At 41.6% G+C, this 22,587-nt stretch overlaps 1 protein-coding gene across 20 annotated transcripts in view; it reads left to right on the top strand.

Annotated features, from left to right (window-relative positions):
* Positions 1-5,880: 5,880 nt before the first annotated feature.
* Positions 5,881-22,587, top strand: part of RBM26 (RNA binding motif protein 26) — a 90,154-nt gene continuing 73,447 nt past the window's right edge. For 13 of the 20 annotated variants that reach the window (XR_013813904.1, XR_013813905.1, XR_013813906.1 and 10 more), the window contains exon 1: positions 5,881-6,417. Coding sequence is in view for 13 of the 20 variants with exons in the window: in XM_079779588.1 (XP_079635714.1) it covers positions 6,347-6,417 (71 nt within the window). In the remaining 7 variants the exon portion in view is untranslated. The remainder of the gene's footprint in view (positions 6,418-22,587) is intronic. The other 7 variants (XM_079779594.1, XM_079779590.1, XM_079779591.1 and 4 more) reach the window with 2 other exon arrangements.

A 22,587-nucleotide genomic window follows, 5' to 3' on the forward strand; every position in this document is an offset into this window, starting at 1 on the left:
TGTCCTTCCCTCAGAACATCCCACAAACTATTATGTTGGTCTGGAATGTTCTTGTCTCTTTCATTTCACATGGCTAACTTCTACTTATTATTCACTCTTCTTAATCATTTAAATATCATATCCTTAGAGAAGCCATGCTTGGACCTTTCTAAATTATTACAAAGATTCATATTTTCCTCTATTTTCTTTCATAATACCTGTAATTATACATTTTTCCCTATATATTATTTGTTAAATGTCCTCCTTGTATATTATGCTGTAAGTTCCATGGCAGATATTATGTCTTTTTTTGTCCACCACTGTATTCTCAGCAAGTATGTCTGAAACAGAGCAGACCTTCAGTAAACATTTGTTGAACAATGAATTGGAAAGACTGAATAAAGTGCAAGAGTTGAAAATAGAAGATAAGGGAGTAACTATGAAAGGAGGCCATAGGGGATTAAATTCAGAGCATTAGATAGAAGATAAAGTGTATGTACATTAAAAAATAAAATGACAGGTGATTACATCATAGCTATAGAAAGTCAAAGGCTTGTTAGAATGTATGTCTTCAGAGTATATTAAATTGAGGTGGCTAAGAATGATTTCAAAGAAGTACAGTAATTGATGTGTGGCTCGTTAACTCAGTGGTTAGAGTGCTGGCCCATTGACCTAGGAGTCGTGGGTTCAATTCCTGGTCAAGGGCACGTACCTCGGTTGTGGGTTGCGGCTTTGATCCTGGCCCCAGTTGGGGCGAGTGCATAGATATTTCTCTCTCTCCCCCCCTCTACCCTCCCTTCCATTCTCTCTAAAAATGAATGGAAAAAATATCCTTGGGTGAGGATTAAAATAATAAGTAATTGAGCCAGAAGGGATGGCTAAATTTTACTATCTTACCTAATAATAGACAAACATGTAAATTGACCGTACCTCCGCTACACCCACAGCCAATCAGAGTGAGTATGCTAATTAGAAGGCCAAAGATGGCAGCTGCCCAGCTGCTCGAGACTCGGAGTGGCCAGGCAGGGCAGGACTCCTGCTATGAGAGGGAGGGCGGGGAGTAGGGAGGGGGTGCCGAAGTGATCTACAGGAGCAGAGTGCCGCAGTGAAGACAAGACTGCAGACTCCGGAGTCTGCAGTGAAGACGAAGAAGGCAGACTCTGGCCAGAGCGAAGGCCTGGGTCCCGGGTGCCGGAGGAAAACCGGTGCTGGAAGCCAAGGGAAGGAAGGCCTATTGCACGAATCTCTTCGTGCAACAGGCCTCTAGTTAACTATGATTTTTTAAATTCATAAAAATAGAAGGAATCATGATTTAACTTGTGCTATAGGTGGGGTGCTCTGGGGAGCAGATGTTGAGATAGAGTTAGAAGTACAAAAGATTTACTGGAGAGTAACACTGGTGAAAGGAAAAGGGAGAAAGAAGTGTTGAGTAGGGGGAGCCATCAGTTTGCAGGTTTGACAAAGCTTCTAGCATTCCAGTGTTACGTAGATCCTTATATCATTCCTTGCTCATTCTTGGCTGAGGAAGGATGGGGGATGGGTGGGGGGGAAAAAGGGGAAGAGATTGCCTGAAAACAGTGTAACTTCAGCTTGAAAGCTGAGAGAGCCCAGAAGGAGTTTACAGCTAAAGGCTGTCAGCTAATTACATGCCTTGTAGTTGAGCAATGAGCTCTTTCTTGTAGGTATGTCTGAGCAGTGCACCTTGGTGACTGCCATACATTATAGGATGTCAACTTAATCCAAATTAATCCATAAATTTAATGAATGATTTTTTTGACAAGCTCAACAAGCTTTTTCTAATTATTTGGATAACGAAAGTTTCACATTTAGCTAAGTCAAGGATTTACTCTATTATATACTAGAGGCCTAGTGCACAAATTCGTGTACAAGTGGGGTCCTTCGGCCTGGCTGATGATCAGGGCCAATCGGGGCCATCTCGCCCAGTCCCGATCAGGGCTGGCAGAGGAGGGATGGGGGCGCGGGGGAGACAGGCTGCGGGCCCGGGAGGGACCACGGGAGAACTCCTGGGCATGTCTGGCCCTCTCACCCAGTCCCAATCGGCCAAACCCCAGCAGCAAGCTAACCTACCTGTCGGAGCGTCTGTCCCCTGGTGGTCAGTGCATGCCATAGTGACTGGTCAAACGGTCAACTGATTGGTTGAATACTTAGCATATTATGCTTTTATTATTTAGGATTAAGATAGTCTATAAGATGATGGTATATAAAAACATGGCACTGGTGTAGTCATAGACAAAGACCAATTGAAGAGGTCAGAACTAGAGCCACATATAAATGGAAATATGAAGATATGATAATGGTGACATCCATCAAATATCAATAGGGGACAGAAGTAGAATTATAGAGAAAAATTAGTTTGTCACTTGGAGAAAAAGTAAGCTAGATTCCCACCTTACACCATAAATATGAATGTATTCCAAAGAAAATAAAGACCTAAATGTGATTCTCTGGAGAGAGCAATAAGCTGTAAAACAAAGAGAAGAAAACATAGAGTATCTTTGTGATGCTGAAATGCAAACTGAATTTTTAAACAAGACCCCCAAAGCACCATTGAGAGTAACCCATAAGGTTTGGCTCAGTGGACAGAGCATCAGCACTGATGACTAACCTTGGAGTGATAACAAACACTGTATCATGGATTAAGAGTAAGACATTGCAATCAGCTACATTGGTCAGGGAAGATTTCATGGAAGTGGTAGGGCTTCATTTGATCATTCAAAAAATAGAGAACAGAGAATTGACTGTGCTTGGAGCAGGAGATTCAAAACTATTGTCTACTAAGGAACAGATAATTAGATAATTGCAAAAATAAAGTAATGGATGCTATAATAGAAGCTAGCACAGGCTGATATGAGAAAACCTCAGAGAGGCTTTTGCTTTAGAGCAGGGAGGTCAGGGATGGACATCCAAAGGTACTGCTCTGACTTCAATGGATTAGTAGGATTCCGTCAAGTGAAAAGGAGGGAAACACATTTTGCAATGCCTCAGTTTAAAGAGAACACACCTGTTTTAAGGAACATGAAATAGTTCAGGATGGATCAAAGGCTGGAAGGCACTGAAAGAAGTCTCTAAGGCAAATAGGAAGGGGTTTGATTGTGAAAAGCCTTTTACAGGATGTTAAAGAATTTGGATTTTTATCCTGAAGACAATGTGGAAGTTGATGAAGATTTTAAGCAGGGATGTGACATGATTTAGATTCAAGTTTCACAAAGAAGTTACAGGCAATGATGATGGCCCTGGCCGGTGTGACTCAGTTGGTTTAGCGCTGTTCCATGCTTGCATTAAAAGGTCACCGGTTCAGCCTCCCGTATGCAGCCCGACCAGATATGGAACCTGAAACCCTTTAGTGTAAGATGACGCTCCAACCAACTGAACCACCCGATGAGGTCACTCCCAATTTTTAATTGTAAACTATCTATATATATAAAAGCCTAAGCGACCGTCCAACCGGTAGCTATGATGTGCAATGACCACCAGGGGTCAGACGCTCCGACCAGTAGAGGAGGGAGCCCATTACCTCGTGGAATTGGCCATAGGTTAGGTTGCTGCTGGGGCACTGTTGGCCCCAAATCTGCTTCACCTGCACCCCGGACCCAGAGATGAGTTTTGGCCTGATCCCCGCAGGCCAGGCCGAGGGACCTCTAGTTAAAGATATTTAAGAAGGTACAAAACAAAATGAAATCTGTAACAACAAAAGTGTAATATGCTAATTAGCCAGACGTCCTTCCGGATGACCTTCTGGACGAAGCTGGGGCTGCGAGGGAAGCCAGAAGAGGGAAGCCCAGGTCCCGGGTGCTGGAGGGAAGCCGGTGCCCGCAGCTGTGGGGAGGAAGGCCTACTCTTGCACGAATTTGGTGCATCGGGCCTCTAGTAAAAATATAAAATAAAAGATCACTGGTTCAATTCCCAGTCAGGACACATCCTGGGGTTGGTTCGGGTCCCTGGTCAGGATGCATACAGGAGGCAAATGAACAATGTTTCTCTCCCTCTCTCTCTCTCTCTGCATACAAGAGGCAAATGAACGATGTTTCTCTCTCTCTCTCTCACTCTCTCTCTCCCTTTATCTCTCTCTAAAATAAATAAAAACATATATTTTTAAAAAGGCAATGATGATGAAGGTAATTGAATATGAACTGATATGGGTGCAACCTAAGAGGCAGAGAGATTAAAAGGCTGTTGCTATTGTCTAGAGAAAATAAGAGATTTCAAACAAACACTAGTAGTGGTATTAAGAGAGAAGTATGTGTAAGGTTTGAGCTACCAGAGAAAGAAGTAAGTAAAAACATTCCCTGTGGAAATGATGTGAATAAATATTTGGAGAAGTGGAAGATAAGCATATCTGTTTACCTGGAGTATACAGTATTTGACAGTGGAATGATTAGCTTTGGCCGTCTGGAATGAATGGCCAGAGTTACGGAACAGTGATGAGGTTGAAAACTTTGGTGGACTCAGCCAATGACAATGCTATTAAACAAATAGGATATTACCTTTTCCCTAGTAACATTAAAATTATAAATTATTTTTTATTGCAGTAAAATATACATATAAAATGCATCATTTTAACTATTTTTTGAGTGTGCAGTTCAACGACATTAAGTACATTCATATTGTTGTGAACCATCAACATAGCCTATCTCCAGATCTTTTTCATTAACCCAAATTAAACTTTTTACCAATTAAAAAATAACTCCCCAATCCTTCCCCACACCTCCCACCCCTAGCAACTACTATTCTTCTTGTCTCTAGGAGTTTGGCTACTCTAGGTGGTACCTCACATTAAGAGGAGTCATACAATATTTGTTCTTTTGTGTTTGGCTTACTTCACTTAGCTAAATTGCTTTACTCAACACCCTAGTTATTCCGTAGCTGGATTTTAATTTGTATCCTATACTATATGCTGTATTTGAAAACAAACATCTAGCTTTCCTTACTTGATAATTTTTTCCACTTACTGCTTTAGGACACGTCACTCCAGGAAATTACAAACTTAGCATTCTTAACGACAATTTAGGGTCTGTCATAAATAACTTTTTATTGGTCTACTTACTCTAAGTGTCTCTATTGCGAATTGTTTTGTTTATGGGCACTTGACCCTTTGTAAAATCCCACCTAGCTCATTAACGGTAGTATGCACTAGCCGTAGAACAACTCAGGCGGAAATCAAACTTATTTGACCCCTCAGGAGAGAAGGGGCGTTTATTCGGGATGCTATGAAGGCTCTCTCTTTTGAAGCTACGTAATTGGGACTGAATCGCTCTAAATGAAAAGAATTAAAAACACAGACACTTTCCTTATCGTCAGCTAGGGATAAGCCCTAAAGTTTCAGATGGTTGGAAACTAATGGAGAACTGTCAAGGTTTTCTCACCTTTCATTTGAAGCATCCCTAGGTTATTAGTGCTCTGCCAACAAGTCGAGTGATTTTGGACAAGACACTAATCCTCTGGAAGTCTCAGTGGGCTAATTAGACCCGCCGGCGCTTCCCAAACCACTGCACAGCACACGGAGAACGTGCTGGTGCCGGGCACAGGTAACCCGAGGAGACGCACAGCGCAGCGCGGAGGGAACCCGCCGGCACCCACCGGCGGGGAGGCTCTCCAGGAGCGCTCCAGGCCCCAAGTTAGTTCCAGCTGACGCGCCGCGGCCGTTGCAGAAGACGAGCTGGGGCTCCTGCTGTTTCTGAAATCATCGATCTTCCCCTCCTAGTAAAAAAAAAATAAAATCTTTATTCCTTAAGAGGGCTGAAGTGTAAAAAGGCGCAAAAGCCGCAAACACGCAGAAGCTCGAACTACTGCACTCCCTACACAGTTTCGCTCTCCGCTAGTCCTACGTGTCTTCCCAGCAGGCTCCGGGTCATCGCGAGACTTTCTTGATTCTCGCGAGAGTTACCGGCAGCCATCTTCTTGGGGGTGCTGGGAGCCGGGAAGACCCCCCGAGTCGTTCCCATTGAGCTGCTCTTCGTCTTCGCTTTCTTCATTTTGCCTCTTCTGCGTTCCCGACAAGCAACTGGTCCCGAGGCCGAGAGAAAGCCCGGGTCTAGGCGCGTGTCGCGCTCCCGGTTCCGAAAGATTAGCTGGGGTGGAGGGAAGGGGGAGGGCTCAGGCAAGCCGTTGCTGCCTCAGCCCGGGCCGGGGTCCGGGGAGGGGGAAGCTCCTGGCACCCCGTGGACTCGCGGCCTGCGGCGGTCCCCGCGGAGCTGTTCACCGACCCGGCTCGCGGGAACCTGCCACCGGCGCCTCCCACCGCGGCCCACGCGGGCGGCGCGCGGAGGAGGGGGCGGGGGCAGCGGCGGCTGTAGCGGCCGCGACCTGGGCGGGCGGAGGAGAGTGACGGGCCTGGGGGCCGCTGTGGATGGTTTCTAAAATGATCATTGAAAACTTCGAGGCACTGAAGTCCTGGCTCAGCAAGACTCTCGAGCCCATGTGAGTATCCGGGGCTATCTCCTTGCAGGGAGGGAGGTGGGAGGTTGGCGGGCACAGACCAATGCAGTTGCCCCAAATGCTTGCGCTGGAGGCCGAAGCGGTGAGCGGAGGTCTCGGGGCTCCTGTGTTTTCTCCTCAGCTTCTGCCCTCGTTCCCAGGGTCTGCATATCCCGGAGAGCCTTTATCGTATCGCTAAGTTGGTCCTTGAACCGCTGTCTGCTGTTCTTGCCTTCACGTTATAGGTAGCTCGATCCCCAACCTACACACACACACACACACACACACACACACACACACACACACACACACACTTTGTGTTTCCTGAAGGTCCCCAAATCAGCTTCTTTCCTTTTTTTCTTTTTTAGTGAATACGAGCATAATCTCCTGCCTATAGACTATCATGCTTATTTAAACGAATTGAATGGTCCTTATTAAAGATTCGGATAGTTCTAGTCTAAGCCACTTAACGTTTTACCTAAATGCGATCCCTGAAAGAAAAGCCACGTCTCCCATGTGCCGGGCGCTGGCTCATCGGCACCTCTTTTAGCTGGTTGAAGATGTAACAGGTGTGGGATGCTCAGTACAATTCCCTTTTCCCACCCACACGGTCGTTCGCTTGGAGAGAAGGAAGAAATGCAGTCTACCCATGTGGAATATTTAGCGGTTTTAAGTGGGGGTGTTGTAGATGGACTCTGTGTTTTGGGGGAGGGGATTCAGAGTGCTGCAACGCTTTGGATAGGAAAAATTAAGGAGTGTTTTAAGGATTTATCTTTGACTACATAAAAAACATATATGACGGGCCAAGTGCTTTATAAAATTGGTCGACTTAACAATAAACTTAAAGTGCATTGGGGAAAATTCACTCATTCAATAAATTTATTAAGCACCTACTTGGTACTATGGGAAGCGTTGGGGATGGAGCTTTCAAATTCCAAAGTTGACAAGGCATAGTAAGCAAATAAGATAACTTCAGATAACAATAAGAATAGTGACGGTTGTAATAATAGAGGATCATGTAAAAGACTGATTAGCAGGCTCCTCAGGGGAGGTGACATTTGAACAACATCTTGGAAGAAGGAACCATCTGTGTGAAAGTCTGAAAAAGAATGTTTCTTGTGGAAGGAACAGCAAGTGCACTGGCTCTGTAGCAGAAATGATCGTGGTGTGTTCTAGGAAGAGAAAGAAGGTAGTTATGGCTCCAAGGAACCTTGTGGTGGGGGAGAGAATGGAAGGACATGAAGTTGTAGAAATAGGGGCCAAGTCATGTAGCATCTTTGAGGACATGTTCAAGAGCTAGGATTTTATTTAAATTATAATGGAATACGTTAGATGATTTAAAGCAAGCAAAGACTGATTTGATTTTGCTTTAACTTAGGCTGCTTTGTAGAGATTAAGGAGGCAAAAATGGAAGCAAGGAGACCATTGTGAAGGGCATTGTAGGCAGAGATGTAGGTAATTTGCATTAGAGTGATAATGGAGACAGAACTAAATATATTTTATAAGTAGATTTGATAGGACTTGCTGATGGGTTTTATGTGGGAGATGTGGGAAAGGAAAGTCAGGATGATGACTAGGAAGTTAGCCTAAGCAACTGGATGGGTGATGGTAGAGAAGACTGGGAGAAAAAAGGTTGAGGGAAGGAGGGTAAGATGGTTGGTTTCATCTAAGTGAGATGTCAAATATGAAGTTGGGTATATGACTCTAGAGCAAAGGCCAGGACTAGAGAAATTTGTAGTCATGTAGATGATATTTAAAGGCATGGAATTGTGGGAGATTTCCTAGAAAAATGGGTAGATATGCAAGAGAAGAGAGCCCAGGTCTGTGGTAGGAAGAAAATGGGATATATGTCACTAAAGGAATATATGACAAGAGGCAAGTTGTGAACTTGATGGGATGCTGCAGAATGGGTGAAAAAGATGGCAGCAGATATGTGACCCTTTGATTTGGCAAGGTAGACGTCATTGGTGACCTTAGCAAAAATAGTTTTACTGGAGTGGGGTGGTACAGATCGAAGCCGTATTTCAGGGATTTGGAAGGAGAGAGCATCAGTGTTGTGTAGTGGTTGAGAGGGAGAACCGTGGAGCTAGAATAGCTGGATTTGAGTTCTGCCTCTGGCACTTACCAGCTGTATAACATTGAGTAAGTTGCTTAACTCAGTGCCTCTGTTTCTTCATCTCTAAATTGGAGAAAATAATGAATATGTGTTAAGCAAATCTTTGAATGCTGCCTGGTTTATAATTAACACTGTTTTAGGTGAACAGAAAACTTTAAAAAATGTTATTAGTCAAAATAGTATTCTTTTTAAGCCTTCAGTTTTTGTATTACTTAACCACTTTACTGCCATTTCCCTTTTCCCCCCACTAAGCTAAAATTAGTTATAGTTACTTAGTGTTTATGCTTATAATTTTTTTTAAAAAAATATATTTTATTGATTTTTTTACAGAGAGGAAGAGAGAGGGATAGAGTTAGAAACATCGATGATAGAGAAACATCCATCAGCTGCCTCCTGCACACCCCCCACTGGGGATGTGCCCGCAACCAAGGTACATGCCATTGACCGGAATCGAACCTGGGACCTTTTAGTCTGCAGGCCAACGCTCTATCCACTGAGCCAAACCGGTTTCGGCTAATTTTTCTTTTTTAAAAAATATATTTTTATTGATTTCAGAGAGAAAGGGAAAGGGAGAGATAGAAACATTAATGATGAGAGAGAATAATTGATCGGCTGCCTCCTGCACGCCTCCTAGTGGGTATGTGCCCTTGACGGGAATTGAACCTGGGACCCTTCAGTCCACAGTCCCACGCTCTGTCCACTGAGCCAAACCAGCCAAAGCTATAATTTTTCTTTAGTTTTAACAAAGCGTATTCCAGGTATCGTGTAGCCTACTCAGATGACTAGCACTGCAGTCATTACTTTTGGAGTAAATAAGGCACTGCAGTAGTAGGAATTGGGATTGGTCCTTCTATAATGTACATTGGTGTGGTAAAATTAAGTCCTTATCCAAGTTTCTGTCCCTTTAATTGTATTTCAGGTGAATTCTTTTAGATGATGAGCTTTAAAGCTCCAATAATTTAAGACCTGTGGTTTCTAACCTTGGTTTTGTGAAATTTTAGAATGGGTTCATGATCTGGAGGAATTTTTTGCTTTACTTTAAAGTTGTATAATTGCTAAATAGCATCTGTTTGAGGGAGGAACATCTGAAGAAGAGCTAATTGTAAGATGTAACTCAAATTTGTATAGAACTTTTTAGGTACTTGTACTAGTAAGGCATCTCATGGTTTTGGACTTTGCCTCCCATTTTGAATGTATTCATCCAGGAAACATTTATTGATTATTTAATCTCCTCTGTGCTAAACAATGTGTTAGATATTAGGAAAATAGTAGGAAACAAGATGTGAAATGACCATCTTCATATTGTTTACCAGTTAGCAGAGAAGACAAGTGTTGAACAAGTAATTATAAGTGTTGTGAAGTCCAGAATGTTGTCAAAATATATGTCTGGGAGGTCAGGAAAGTCTTTCCTGTCATGATAACATTTGATCTCAGCCTTCAAGAATGAAAGGCAGTTTGCTTGGGTCAAAAGGATGGGAATGGAGATCTATGAGAGCATTCTAGGTTTTAGAGAGCAGTTTGGATGAAGCCCTAAAGTGAAAGAAAATGTGTCTTGGAGGAAAGTGAAAAAAGAGCAAGGGGAAGAATGGCATTGGATAGCACCAGAAAGAGGAGCCAAATCACATGACTTTGTTGAGTCATGTTAAGGATTTTGGATGTCACTGAAGGATAATAGGAAACCAGTGGCGGGTTTTAAGGCAGGAGGTATTCATATTGATATTTAAAACAAAAATAGCCTGGTTGCAGTTTCAGCATGAAATAAAATTCAGTAAATCTGTATTTTATTTGATTATAGTTCTGTAGGTGTATCAGGATTCTGAGTTTTCTTTTTCATTATTGAAAGTGTAGGTGTTAAAATTGACATCTTGAAATACTTAAGATTGATGTTTTGTTCTCTCAAACATTTGCTTAATTATACTTGCTAATAATAAAATAAAATTAGATACTAGTTTTTCCTTTGGTAATGTGAAGAAAAATCTGTTTTTGGTAATGTGAAGAAAAATCTGTTTTTGTATGTTCAAGTTTTCTGTTTTTGTTTTTTAAACAGAAAAGGTTTTCTGCTGTTTTAAAACCTTTTGTGAGTTTACATATCACTAAATGTGGCACTTTTATAAAATCATGAACTTTTTTGCTGAAGAGAAACCTCAAGATCTAATCAAACTCAATTTTTCAAAAGATAAAATTGAAAGGCAGACATTTAATTATGTACCCAGATTTTGTGAGTTTAGTAGTAAAGAACAGAATGCCTAAATTTGTGCTCCTGCTGCTAATGCTAAGTATTCCTCTGAAGATAGTGTGTTGTGTGGTGAAAAGAAAGTAAGTTTTGAGTCCACATATAACAGTGTTCAAATCTTAGTTTTGCCACTTACTAACTGATTTCCTTATTAGTATAATAAGGAGAATTATACTTGTTTCTTTCTGTAGTTGAAAGGATTGAATGTGGCACATTTTTTTTTAGAGTCTAGTCCTTTCCTCCTTCCTTAAATACTGTTGATTAAACACAAATAGGTTACATTACTATTGCTACTGTTACTATTATCACTATCATTGCTACTGCCACTACCACCTAACATTTGTATTCATTGATAAGTTTTCTATTTCTACCGAGTTCTATGAGGTAAGCATTGTTACCTCCATTTGAGGCTCTGAAGCACAAAGTCAGGATAACTTGCCTAGAGTCACAGAGTTAGCTATAGCATGTGACTAAACAATGATTTAAACTAAAGCTTTTAGATTCGAGTCATGTTTTTAATTTACTACTATACTGTACTTTCCTATTAACTGTTTTCTATTTTTTATTATAACATTTTCATAGTGATAGCTGCTATTGTAAGGGAACAAGTTCTGAGGCATCATGGTTATCAGTGCTTTACAGTTTTAAGAAATAAGACTTTTAGGAATTTTTGTAGTCTTTCCCCCTTCACCCATACTTGTTACGGTACCTTTCTAACCACATTAAAATATATTTTTGTTCCTGTTTTACAGGAAGAACTGTAAGGTGATCATTTTACTCATGAACTTTAACCCTGTTTCCTTCCTTTGATCTTTCCCTTTCTACAGACTCTTTTTGGCATAGAAAATCAATCTTTCATTCTTTAAGGAAGAAAAACTCAGCAACAATAGCAGCAAAAACAAAACAAAAAATAAATCCTACTTTTCCTCTAGTCATTTGCATTCTCGCTTTCTTTTCTTTTCAGAGGTGAACCTTGAGAAATAGTAGTCTTTAATTTTCTACTCATTTGCCTCCAACCATTTATTTCTTAATGCTTTTCAATATCGCTTCTTTCTATTTATATTCAACCAGAATTGCTAACCTCAGTGTTACCAATGGTTTATATTGACTAAATGTAAAGGTTTTATATAAACTTTGTTCTTTGACCTGTATTTATAACTAGAAAATGTTGATGCTGCCTGTTTTTTGTTGTTTTTTTTTTAACTTTTGAGGTATTGATTCCCTAATACTTTGGTTCTCTTTTTTCTCAAACCAGTTCTAGTCCCTTTAGTTCTTTTCTTGCCTTTTATTTGTATTTTGCAAGTTCTGTTTTCATGACTTTTTTTTTCTCAACCATTTCTGCTCCTGTTAACCTCATTCACATTCATTCCCATGAATAGTTTCTATTATAATTTGTGGCAGTTGTTCTTAAAATTTTTTGTGTGTATTGTACATTCTTTGAAAGTTTAATTAAAGAGTTCCTTATTAGGATGTTGCATATATTTCATACGCATTTACCTTGAATTTCTGAGCTTTTCCAAGAGAGCCTCTACTTTATGCAATTATTTCTCATATTTATGTTTGACTTAACCACTGACCACTCTTCAAAGCCTTAAGCTCTTATTTCCAATTTTAGCTGTTTATCTACCTAGTTCTCTTATCTGAACTTCAAACTATATTTCTGAAAATAAATGTTATCTGAATTAAATTATTTTCATTTAATTTTTCCAAATTATTCAGGTGTTGACATAAGGAAGGTCCAAACCTCTAGATAATTTTTAGTTTTAAAAGAGTTTGAGTCAAGCCAATGACAGTGCCAGGAAGAAAGATCTGAAATGCTCTGAGGATAACAGTTCTGCAGTTTCTTTTATACATTAGGAATTAGAGAGAGAATGGAAGGAAAATACCATAAAAGTGGGTGAAAGCAAGGTGTGAGGTAGTAAAGATTCTGTGCTCCCTTGAGGGTGGTTTTTCAGGAGCCTGGAAAAGAGGATTAAGGTGTGTTAACCTAGATGCACAAGAATAATGAACAGGGCTTGCTTAAAAACCTATTACTGATGAAGTTCTATGTTCAGATGTGAGTACCCACCATGACCTGCCCAGTTAGGAATTTATGACTAGATAAATCTGTGAATTTACTTTTCATCACTGAACTTGTCTGTTTTATTTTAGAACCCTCCTTTTGTCCACAGTTTCCCCATTTAGTTATCAGTCAATCCAAAGGGGGTTGATGGCCAGCCTTTTGGTGAGATTGTGTAGTTTCACAGTACTAGGAAGGCTCATTCCTAAGGAGCCTGACTCACCATTCCTCTCTTCTCCTTCCAGCACTCCCATGATGCAAATGTTGGTACCCTTGAAATTGGTACCCAGAGGCTCCTTACACTACCTTCATATTTTTAGATTCTTTTTTCTTGCTGCTGTTCTGATTGGATGTTTTTTGCTTCCTTATATTCAAAATTTTTGATTTGGTTCTCCACGTCCTCTATTCTAATGTTAAGCCCCTGTAAATTATTATTTATTTCAGTTAGTATATGTTTCATTACTGACTGGTCCTTTTTTATGTTGATGTTATCACTAAGTTCTCATTAAGTTCCTTGAGCATCCTCATAACCATTGTTTTGAACTCTGTATCTGGTAGTTTTCTTGCGTCTTTCATTTAGTTCTTTTTCTAGAGATTTCTCCTGTTCTTTCACCTGTGACATGTGTCTTTGTCTCTGCATTTTAGCTGCTTCCCTGTATTTGTTTCTATGTATTCGGTAGATTTGCTATGTCTCCTGGACTTGGTAGTAGGTGTCCTGTAGGGCCCATGGCTCAGCCTCCCCAGTCACCTGAGCTGGGCATTCCAGGTGTACCCCTGTATGAGCTGTGTCCACTGTCCTATTGTAGTTGAGCCTTGATTTATGTTGGCGTCATTGGGAGGGATTAACCCCCAAGTCAGTTGGTTGCTAGGATCAGCTGCAGCTATAACTGAAGAGCAGGAGCCCACGCTGTGGAGCATGACTTGCTTCAGTGGGGCTTTGGTGCTAAACGAGTCCTCCTCGTGAGTGTGTCACTCATGGAGGTGGTAGTGTTGTAATCCAACGTGATTGAAGTTGACCACCTGGTACACTGGGTCTGAGGCCTCCTGGGAGGTGCAAAGTCAGCCTTTGCCTGTGCCCTGCCTGGTACTACCCAGCATGAGCTACAAGCAATCTGTACATGGCAGCTACTTGTGTTGAGCTTGAAGGTACTCAGGAGAGGCCAACCTGTGAACCAAGGCTGGCTGCTGCTAGTGCCGGGTCTGGGGCCACTTATTGAGAGGTATGGGTTATGCAGATACTAGCTGTTGCTTGTTTGAGAGATTGTAATGTTTTTATCTGCTATTGGAATCAGGATGATGCTGGCTTCATAAAATAAGCTTGGGAGTGTTCTCTGCTCTTGGGGTTTTTTGGAGTAGTTTAGAATAGGTGTTCTTCTTTGAATGCTTGGTAAAATTCACCTCTGAAGCCATCCAGGCCAGGACTTCTGTTTTTTGGGTAGTTTTTTTAAATACTGCTTTATACATATTAGTTGTAATCTGTCTCTTCAGGTTTTCTGATTCTTCCTGATTGAATTCTGGAAGATTGTACGGTTTCTAAGAATTTAATCCAGATTGTCTAATTTGTTGGCATTAGTTGTTTGTAATATTTTTAATCCTCACCTGAGGATATTTTTCCATTGATTTTTCTTTTAGAGAGAGTGGAAGAGAGAGGGAGAGACAGCAAGAAACATTGATGTGAGAGAAACACATAGATTGGTTGCCTCCTGCATGTGCCCTGACCAGGGCCCAGGCCGGGAGGAGCCTGCAACCAGGTACGTGCCTTTAACCAGAATCGAACCCAAAACCCTTTGGTCTGCAGGCCAATGCTCTATCCACTGAGCAAAACCAAGTAAGGCTATACTCTGTTTCAATTATTTCTGCTCTGATCTTTATTATTTCCTTTCTTCTATTCACTTGGAAATATTTTAATATTGGTTTTTAGTTCTTTTTCTTGTTTTAAGTATAGTTAGATTGTTTTTTTTTGAGATAGGCCTATAATGCTATGAATTTCCCTCTTAGGACTGCTTTTGCTATGTCCCATAGATTTTGGGTTGTTGTGTTCTCATTTCTATTAGTTTCAGGGTATCTTTTCTTTCTTCCTTGATCTCATTGTTAACTCTTTCAGTGTTTACTAACATTTATTTACTTCCATGTCTTGTATGTTTTTCAGTTTTTTTCTCATGATTGATTTTTAGTTTCATACCATTATAGTCAGAGAAGATGTATACTTGATATGATTTCATTCTTGTTTTCTGTTGAGAAATCAGCTATTGGTCTTATGGTAGTTCCCTTGTAGGTAACTGTCTCTCTCTTGCTGCTTTTATGATTCTCTATCTTTAACTTGTGCCATTTTAATTATGGTTTTGGCCTCTTTGAGTTCTTCTTTGGGGCTTTCTATGATTTCTGCACTTGTGTGGCTTTTTCCTTCACTATGTTAGGGAAGTTTTCAGTCATTATTTCTTCAAAAGCGTGGTTGATCCCTTGTTCTTGCTCTTCCCCTATGTTGAGGATGTTGTTACGCTTTATGTTGTCCCAAAGGTCCCTTAAACTATCCTCATTTATTTAAATACTTTTTAATTTTTGTTGCTCTGATTAGGTGTTTTCTGCTACCATTTCTTCTAAATTGCTGATATGATTTTCTTCTTCATCCAACCTACTGTTTATTCCTTCTAGTCTATTCTTCATTTCAGATATTGTATTCTTGATTTCTGACTGGTTCTTTTTTATTGTTTCCATGTGTAGGTTTGTTTTTGTTTTTGTTTTTTTCCATTCTGTTGTTCTCACTAAGTTCCTTGAGCATACTTATAACCATATTTTTGAATTCTATATCTCATAAATTGCTTGCTTTCATTTCTTTTTCTAGAGATTTCTCCTCTTTTTTCATTAGGCATGTTTCTTTGTCTTCCCATTTTGGCTGCCTCTTAGTGTTTTATTCTATACTGGTGGCCCGACATTAAAAGGGAATTACTTAGAGGAAATATTTTAATATTGTTATTTGCCCTTTCTCTATAATAGAAGTGTCAGAGATGAAAGAAAATTAGTAAAATGGCCCTGACTGGTTTGGCTCAGTGGATAGAGCGTTGGCCTGCGGACTGAAGGGTCCCAGGTTCGATTCCATTCAAGGGCATGTACCTTGGTTGCAGGCACATCCCTGGTAGGGGGTGTGCAGGAGGCAGCTGATCAATGTTTCTCTCTCATGGATGTTTCTAACTCTCTGTCCCTCTCCCTTCCTCTCTGTAAAAAATCAATAAAATATATATAAAAAAATAAAAAAGAAAATTAGTAAAATGTATATGAAAATCTCCCTCCTGTCAGAGTCTGGGGTGCGCCACGGGACCTAGAGTCAAGTCCCCACCCACCACCCGCATGCGCTTCAAAAACGCAGGAGACCCAGACCCGGCTGGCCCCACCCCCATTGGGCCTCACCCCCGACAGCCCCACCCCTGTCAAGCCCCTCCAGGTGTGGGGGGGGCGCAGCCTTAGGTCCCACAGCCCAGCGCTGGGTGGGGGGTGCAGCCTCAGGTCCCCCGGCCTGGTGCTGGGTGGGGGGCGCAGTCTCAGGTCCCCCATTAAGCCCTGCCGGGTGGGGGGTGCAGCCTCAGGTCCCCTGGCCTGGTGCCGGGGCGGTGGGCGCAGCCTGAGGTCCCTCGTCAAGCCCCGCCAGTGGGGGCCATGGCCTGAGGTCCCCCGTCAAGCCCCGCGGGGTGGGGCCTGAGGTCCCTCGCCCCAGCCAGGCGTCATGCAGCCTCAGGTCCCTGCTGTTCTGTTGTGATGTTATGGTGTCCCAGCTAATTTGCATATTCCTCTATTATAGTGATAGGTATTAGATGGATCTGCTGTGACTCCCAGTTTTGGTAGGGTGTCCTTATGTAGTAGGTGTCCTGCAGGATGCAGTGGCACAGTCTCTTTGATTACCTGAATTAGGTGATCTCCCCCTTTCATACTTTTGATGTCACAAAATACTGTGATTTTGTTGTAGTAGCTGTAGCTGTTTTTTTTTTAATCCTCACCTGAGGATATCTTTCCATTTATTTTTAGAGAGTGGGAGAGGGAGAGACAGAAACTTCTATGTGAGAGAGACACACGGATTGGTTGTCTTCCACATGCAACCCCGACCAAGGCCAGGGATAGAGCCTGTACCGAGGTATGTGCCCTTGCCTGGAGTCAAACCTGGGACCCTTCAGTCCACAGGCCAATGTTTTTTATCCACTGAGCCAAACTGGCTAGGGCAGCTGTAACTGTTTTTACTACTCTTTAACCTTTATGCTATAGTTAATAGATTAATATGCTATTTTAAACAATGACCATATTCTTATTCTGTTAATCAGAGTTATGTGTACTGTTGTCTTTTAATTTCAGCTTGAAGATCTCCTTTTATCATTTTTTTGTAAGGCAGTTCTAGTGGTGGTGAACTCCCTCAGCTCTTGTTTGTCTACAAAAGCCTTTATTTCTCCTTCAAATCTAAAGGATAACTTTGTGAGATATCATATTGGAGGCTGGAAGTTTTATCTTTTAATAATTTCATTACAGTCATGTGTTGCTTAATGATGGAGATATGTTCTAGAAATGCATCACTAAGATTTTGTCATCATGTGAACATCATAAGAGTACACTTATACAAACCTAGATGGTATAGCCTTCTATACAACCTGACTCATGGTATAGCCTATCAGTCTTTGGCTACAGCTTGTTACTGTACTGAATACTGTAGGCAATTATAACAATGATATTTGTGTATCTAAACATCCTCTCTAATAAAAGAGTAATATGCAAATTAACCATCACTCCACTACATAAACCACGCCCACCAGCCAAGCCACACCCACCAGCCGATCAGGGCGAGTATGCAAATTAATCCCAACCAAGATGGCTACCAGAAGGGAGGCTTGGGTTTCCCCGGCAATAGAGGAAGCCAAGCTTTCCATACACTCTGGCGAGCCCAGGCCTCCACTCAAGGATACAAAGTTTCAATTATAGAAGGTGAACAAATCCAAACAAATGGCGGCAGCCACGGATCGAGCAGGAGGCGTGGCTCCGCTCCAGGCTACAAAGTTTCAATTGTAGAAGGTAAATAAATTCCATATACCAGGGCCTCTGCTTGGGTTGCCAGGGGAGTGGCTGGCCTGCAACCACCACAGGCCCCTTGCCCAGGCCTCTCCATGCCCCAAGGGAACTCCACCCTGATCCAGGACACCCTTCAGGGCAAACCAGCTGGTCACCCGTGCATCAGGCCTCTATCCTATCTAATAAAAGAGTAATATGCAGATTGACCATCACTCCAACACACAAGATCAAGATAGCTGCCCCTGTGTGGTCAAAGATCCTGCCCCCATGTGGACACAAGATGGCCACCACAAGATGGCCAGCAGGGGAGGGCAGTTGGGAGGGACCAGGCCTGCAAGGGAAGGAAGTTGAGAGGGACCAGGCCTGCAAGGGAGGGCAGTTGGAGGCGATCAACCCTGCAGAGGAGGGCAGTTAGGGGTGACCAGGCTGGCAGAGGAGGGGAGTTGGGGGCAAACAGGCTGGCAGGGGAGCAGTTAGACATCAATCAGGCTGGCATGGGAGTGGTTAGGGGGTAATTAGGCTGGCAGGCAGAAGTGGTTAGGGGAAATCAGGAAGGCAGGTAGGCGAGCAGTTGGGAGCCAGCAGTCCTGGATTGCCAGAGGGATGTCTGGTGGGATCGGGCCTAAACGGGCAGTCGGACATCCCTTGAGGGGTCCCCGATTGGAGAGGGTGTAAACTGGGCTGAGGGACACCCCCTCGCCCCCATGCACGAATTTTGTGCACCGGGCCTCTAGTATCTAAATAAATATAAAAAAGGTACAATAAAAATACACTATAAAAGGTAAAAAATGGTAAACTTTATAGGGCCCTTATCATGAATAGAGCTTGCAGGACTGGAAGTTGCCATGCGTGAGTCAGTGAGTGAGTGGTGAAGTGAATGTGAAGGCCTAGGATAATACTATACATTACTGTGGACTTTATAAACATTGTATACTTAAGCTACATTAAATTTATAAAAACATTTTTTTCTATGCTATATCTTACCTTACTGTATCTTTTTCACTATATAAACTTCAATTATTTTTTGGCTTCTATCTAATAATACTTAGCATAAAACACAAATACATTGTATAGAACTCTTTATGTCTATATATTATTATTATTATTATTATTATTATTATTACATTTTAAGCTTTTTTGTTAAAAACTAAGACACGGATACATACATTAGCCTAGGCCTACACAGGGTTAAGATCATCAGTACCACTGTCTTCCACCTCTACTTATTATCCCACTAAAAGGTCTTCAGGGGAAATAATCATGGAGCTGTCATCTCTATGATAGCATGCCTTATTCTGGAATACCTCCCGAAGGACTTGCCTGAATCTTGTTGAGGAGGTGTTACTGTTTTCAGAAATGTTTGTGATGGTTTGCTTGCTTTTTCTTGTTATTTTCTATCATAGATTTGCTTGTAAGCAAATAATGTGCCATGAACATTCCTCTCTATTAATGATAACCTTTCACTGTTGGGGCTCCATAAGGAGCTTGTAGAGGTCTGGAAAACTTATGCTAAACCCTTCACTGAATTTTCTTGAGGGTTCATCTTTTTGTTTTTCTCATGTTTTTCTATTCTCTTGCCTCTTCTTTATGCATTCCTGTTCAATTTCCAGTAATTCCTCATTAGTCAGTTCCTCAGGAACCACTTCTAGGAGCTCCTTAATGCCATCCTCATTCACATCCAAGTTAAAGTTGTTTGCCATCTCAACAACAGCCTTGTTGAATTTTGCAAACTTTTTCTTTTTAACTAGAGGCCCGATGCACGAAATTCATGCAAGGGGCTTGGCCCTCGCAGCCCCTTGCAGCCCCGGCTGGCCCTTGCAGCCCCTTGCAGCTCCGGCTTTGTCCAGACAGTCGTCTGGCTGTTTGTTCTAATTAGCGTATTAACTCTTTATTATATAGGATAATAGAAAGCTTATTTAGAAAGTTACAGAAGTAGAAGTGAGCTGTTGAAGAAATGGGCTCAAGAAACAAGTGACAGAGACAAAATAAGGAGCCCTTGGAATTTAACAGAAAGAAGAGAGGGATGGGGAAAGGAGCTGGCATGCTTCCAAGAGGGAGAGCTGAATTTTGCAACCTTTGTCCTTTGATGTTATAGCTACAATGTCACTAGGCAATAGACATTTTTCAGCTCTGTTACAGTCTTATGGGACCACCATTGTATATGTAGTCCATCACTGACCAAACATTATTATGGTGGCTGACTGTGTGTTTTTCTACCCTCTCCTGGCCTGTAGAGTTTCTGCTGAGAAATCTGCTAATAGCCTAGTTGCAATGCCTTTGTTTATTATCTTTTTTCCCCTGACTGCCTTTAAAATTCATTTGTATCATTGGCTTTTGACAGTTTTAATATGATGTGCCTTGCAGAAGTTCTTTTTGTGTTGAGATAATAAGGTGTTCTTTTACCTTTGTGGACTTGTATATCCAATTTTTTTCCTCAGGTTTGGAAGTTCTCAGTTATTATTTATTTCTTTTTTTTTCTCTTCATTATTATTTTTTTAAGTATACTCTGCTCCCTTCTCCTTCTGGGATACCTATTAGTCTTATGTTGGCTTTTCTAATGGAGTGATATTTCTCATAGGGTTTCTTCGCTTAAAAAAAATGTTAGTTCTCTCTCCTCTTTCACCTGAATCCTTTCTATATTTCTATCCTCCAGCTTACTAATTCTCTTTTCCATATATGTCCTATTTCCAATGCATTCTAATGTATTTTTAAATCTCATTCATTTATTGAGTTCTTCAGCTCCAGAATTTCTGTTTCTCAGAATTTCAATCTCTTTGTTAAAGTACTTCTTCTGTGCATTACTTTTATTCCTGAGATCATTGTATTGCCTTTTGGAGTTTTCTTTTAGCTAGTTGAATTTCTTCAAACAGCTAATTTCTTTCTTTTTATTTTTTTGTAACAGCTTTTTTTTTAATCAGTTAGATTGCAGTATTTCATGTCTCTGGGTTTGCTTGGCTGGAAAAATATTTTCTTTATGTGAATATTGTATTACCGTGATTTATGGTGTTGATGAGAAGCACCTTTGTTGCTGCATTTGAACTAGTGAACACTTTTCTTGTTTAGGCAAGACCTGTGTAGTTTGATTCTAACAGTTCAACAAGTTGGTGCTTAGGAGCCTTCCTTTTGTTTTCTAGAGAGTGGCGCTTTAAGAAGTTAATGTTCTTTTCTCACTGGAGCTGACTTGCTTCTAAGTTTGGGAGTGGGTACATTAAAAAAAAAAAAAGGTAAAGGGGGGATGGCAAACCCCAGGGAAGGAGTGTACTTAGCACTTGGGGCTTCTAATGTGCCCACAACTCAGTAGGGGGATCATCAAGTGGAGGGGTCCCATTCCTCTTGCTTTTTGGGGCAGATAATGGGGAGACAGTTTCCTTCAGTTCTCTTTGTCTGCCTACTTCCCTTCCCCTTCCCCTGTCACTGCAGTCCAGCTGTAGTTCTCATGGACATGCAGACCCCCACTCACAGCCTTTACCCTCCACTTCTCTGCCAGAAAGGTTATTGTGGCTCACAGCTGTACTGGCCAACACCTTCCCTGCCATCAGTTACGGGCTTCCTGCTTGTTTGCAGTCCAGTCCACCCCACTTCCAGGTGCACAGATGATTGGATTTTCGGATATCCTGATATGTTGTGCAGAGGTTTTTTTACTTTTCTTTTTCAGTTACCGATGTCTTACTAGTTGTAAATCAAAGGGAGAGTAAAAGGGAATAACTCATCCTGCTTTGGTGCTGATGTTTGAAATATAGCTTTAAATGCAACAAGTACTTTTAGCCCAATAACTTAGGACCTTTTGGGGGCATTTTATAAGGAATTGTCAATGTGACTGTTGTTACATGTTTATATTATTTTCCTTAATGGTATCTTGAGTATTTATTTACCTTTTTAAAAAGTTTAATTGTTTATAACAGGCAGACTGTGAAAAAGATAGATTCAGTTTTGAAGACTATTTAACCCTTTGCACTCGCTTGCTTTTTTCTCGATTCTTTTATTTTAATGCTAACCGTGTCGAGTCACACTCGACATCCGAGTGCAAAAGGTTAATAAACTTTCAGTGACCAGTCTCTGAAGTTTTTCCTGCACTCTGTCAAATGTGTTACACATTTTGAAGCTTCTGATGACATTAAATAGCCAACATTGGAAGAATAGTTAAGTTCTCTGAGAAATTATGACTTCACTAGAGGCCTGGTGCATGAAATTCGTGCACTTGGTTGGGGGGGTGTTCCCTCAGCCCGGCCTGCACCCTTTCGCAGTCCAGGACCTCTTGGGGGATGTCCTCCTAAGCCGGCAGTCAGACATCCCTCTCGCAGTCTGGGCTCTTGCAGTCAGGGACCATTTGCTCCTTATTTCCCGCCTGCAGTAGAGGAGGGAGAGGCTCACGCCACTGCCATTGTGCTTACCTGCCGTGAGCCCGGCTTCTGGATGAGTGGTGCTTCTCCTGTGGGAGCACACTGACCACAGGGGGCAGCTTCTGCATTTAGCATCTGCCTCCTGGTGGTCAGCACGCATCATAGCGACCGGTCATTCCACCGTTTGGTCAATTTGCATATTACGGTTTTATTATATAGGATAGGATTATGGTTAGGAAGAGGTTTTTGAATCCAGCTAGCTTTTGTTGGTATTATGACGTTAAAAGGTTTTATTGTCATGCCGAAGTAGTTGGACATTTTGTGGAATAAGTTATGGACAGTGGGGAAGATTATTAAAGCAAGGCAGCAACTTGATCAGATT

This window comes from Cnephaeus nilssonii, assembly GCF_951640355.1.
Source record: "Cnephaeus nilssonii genome assembly, chromosome: 8".
NCBI lineage: Eukaryota > Metazoa > Chordata > Mammalia > Chiroptera > Vespertilionidae > Cnephaeus > Cnephaeus nilssonii.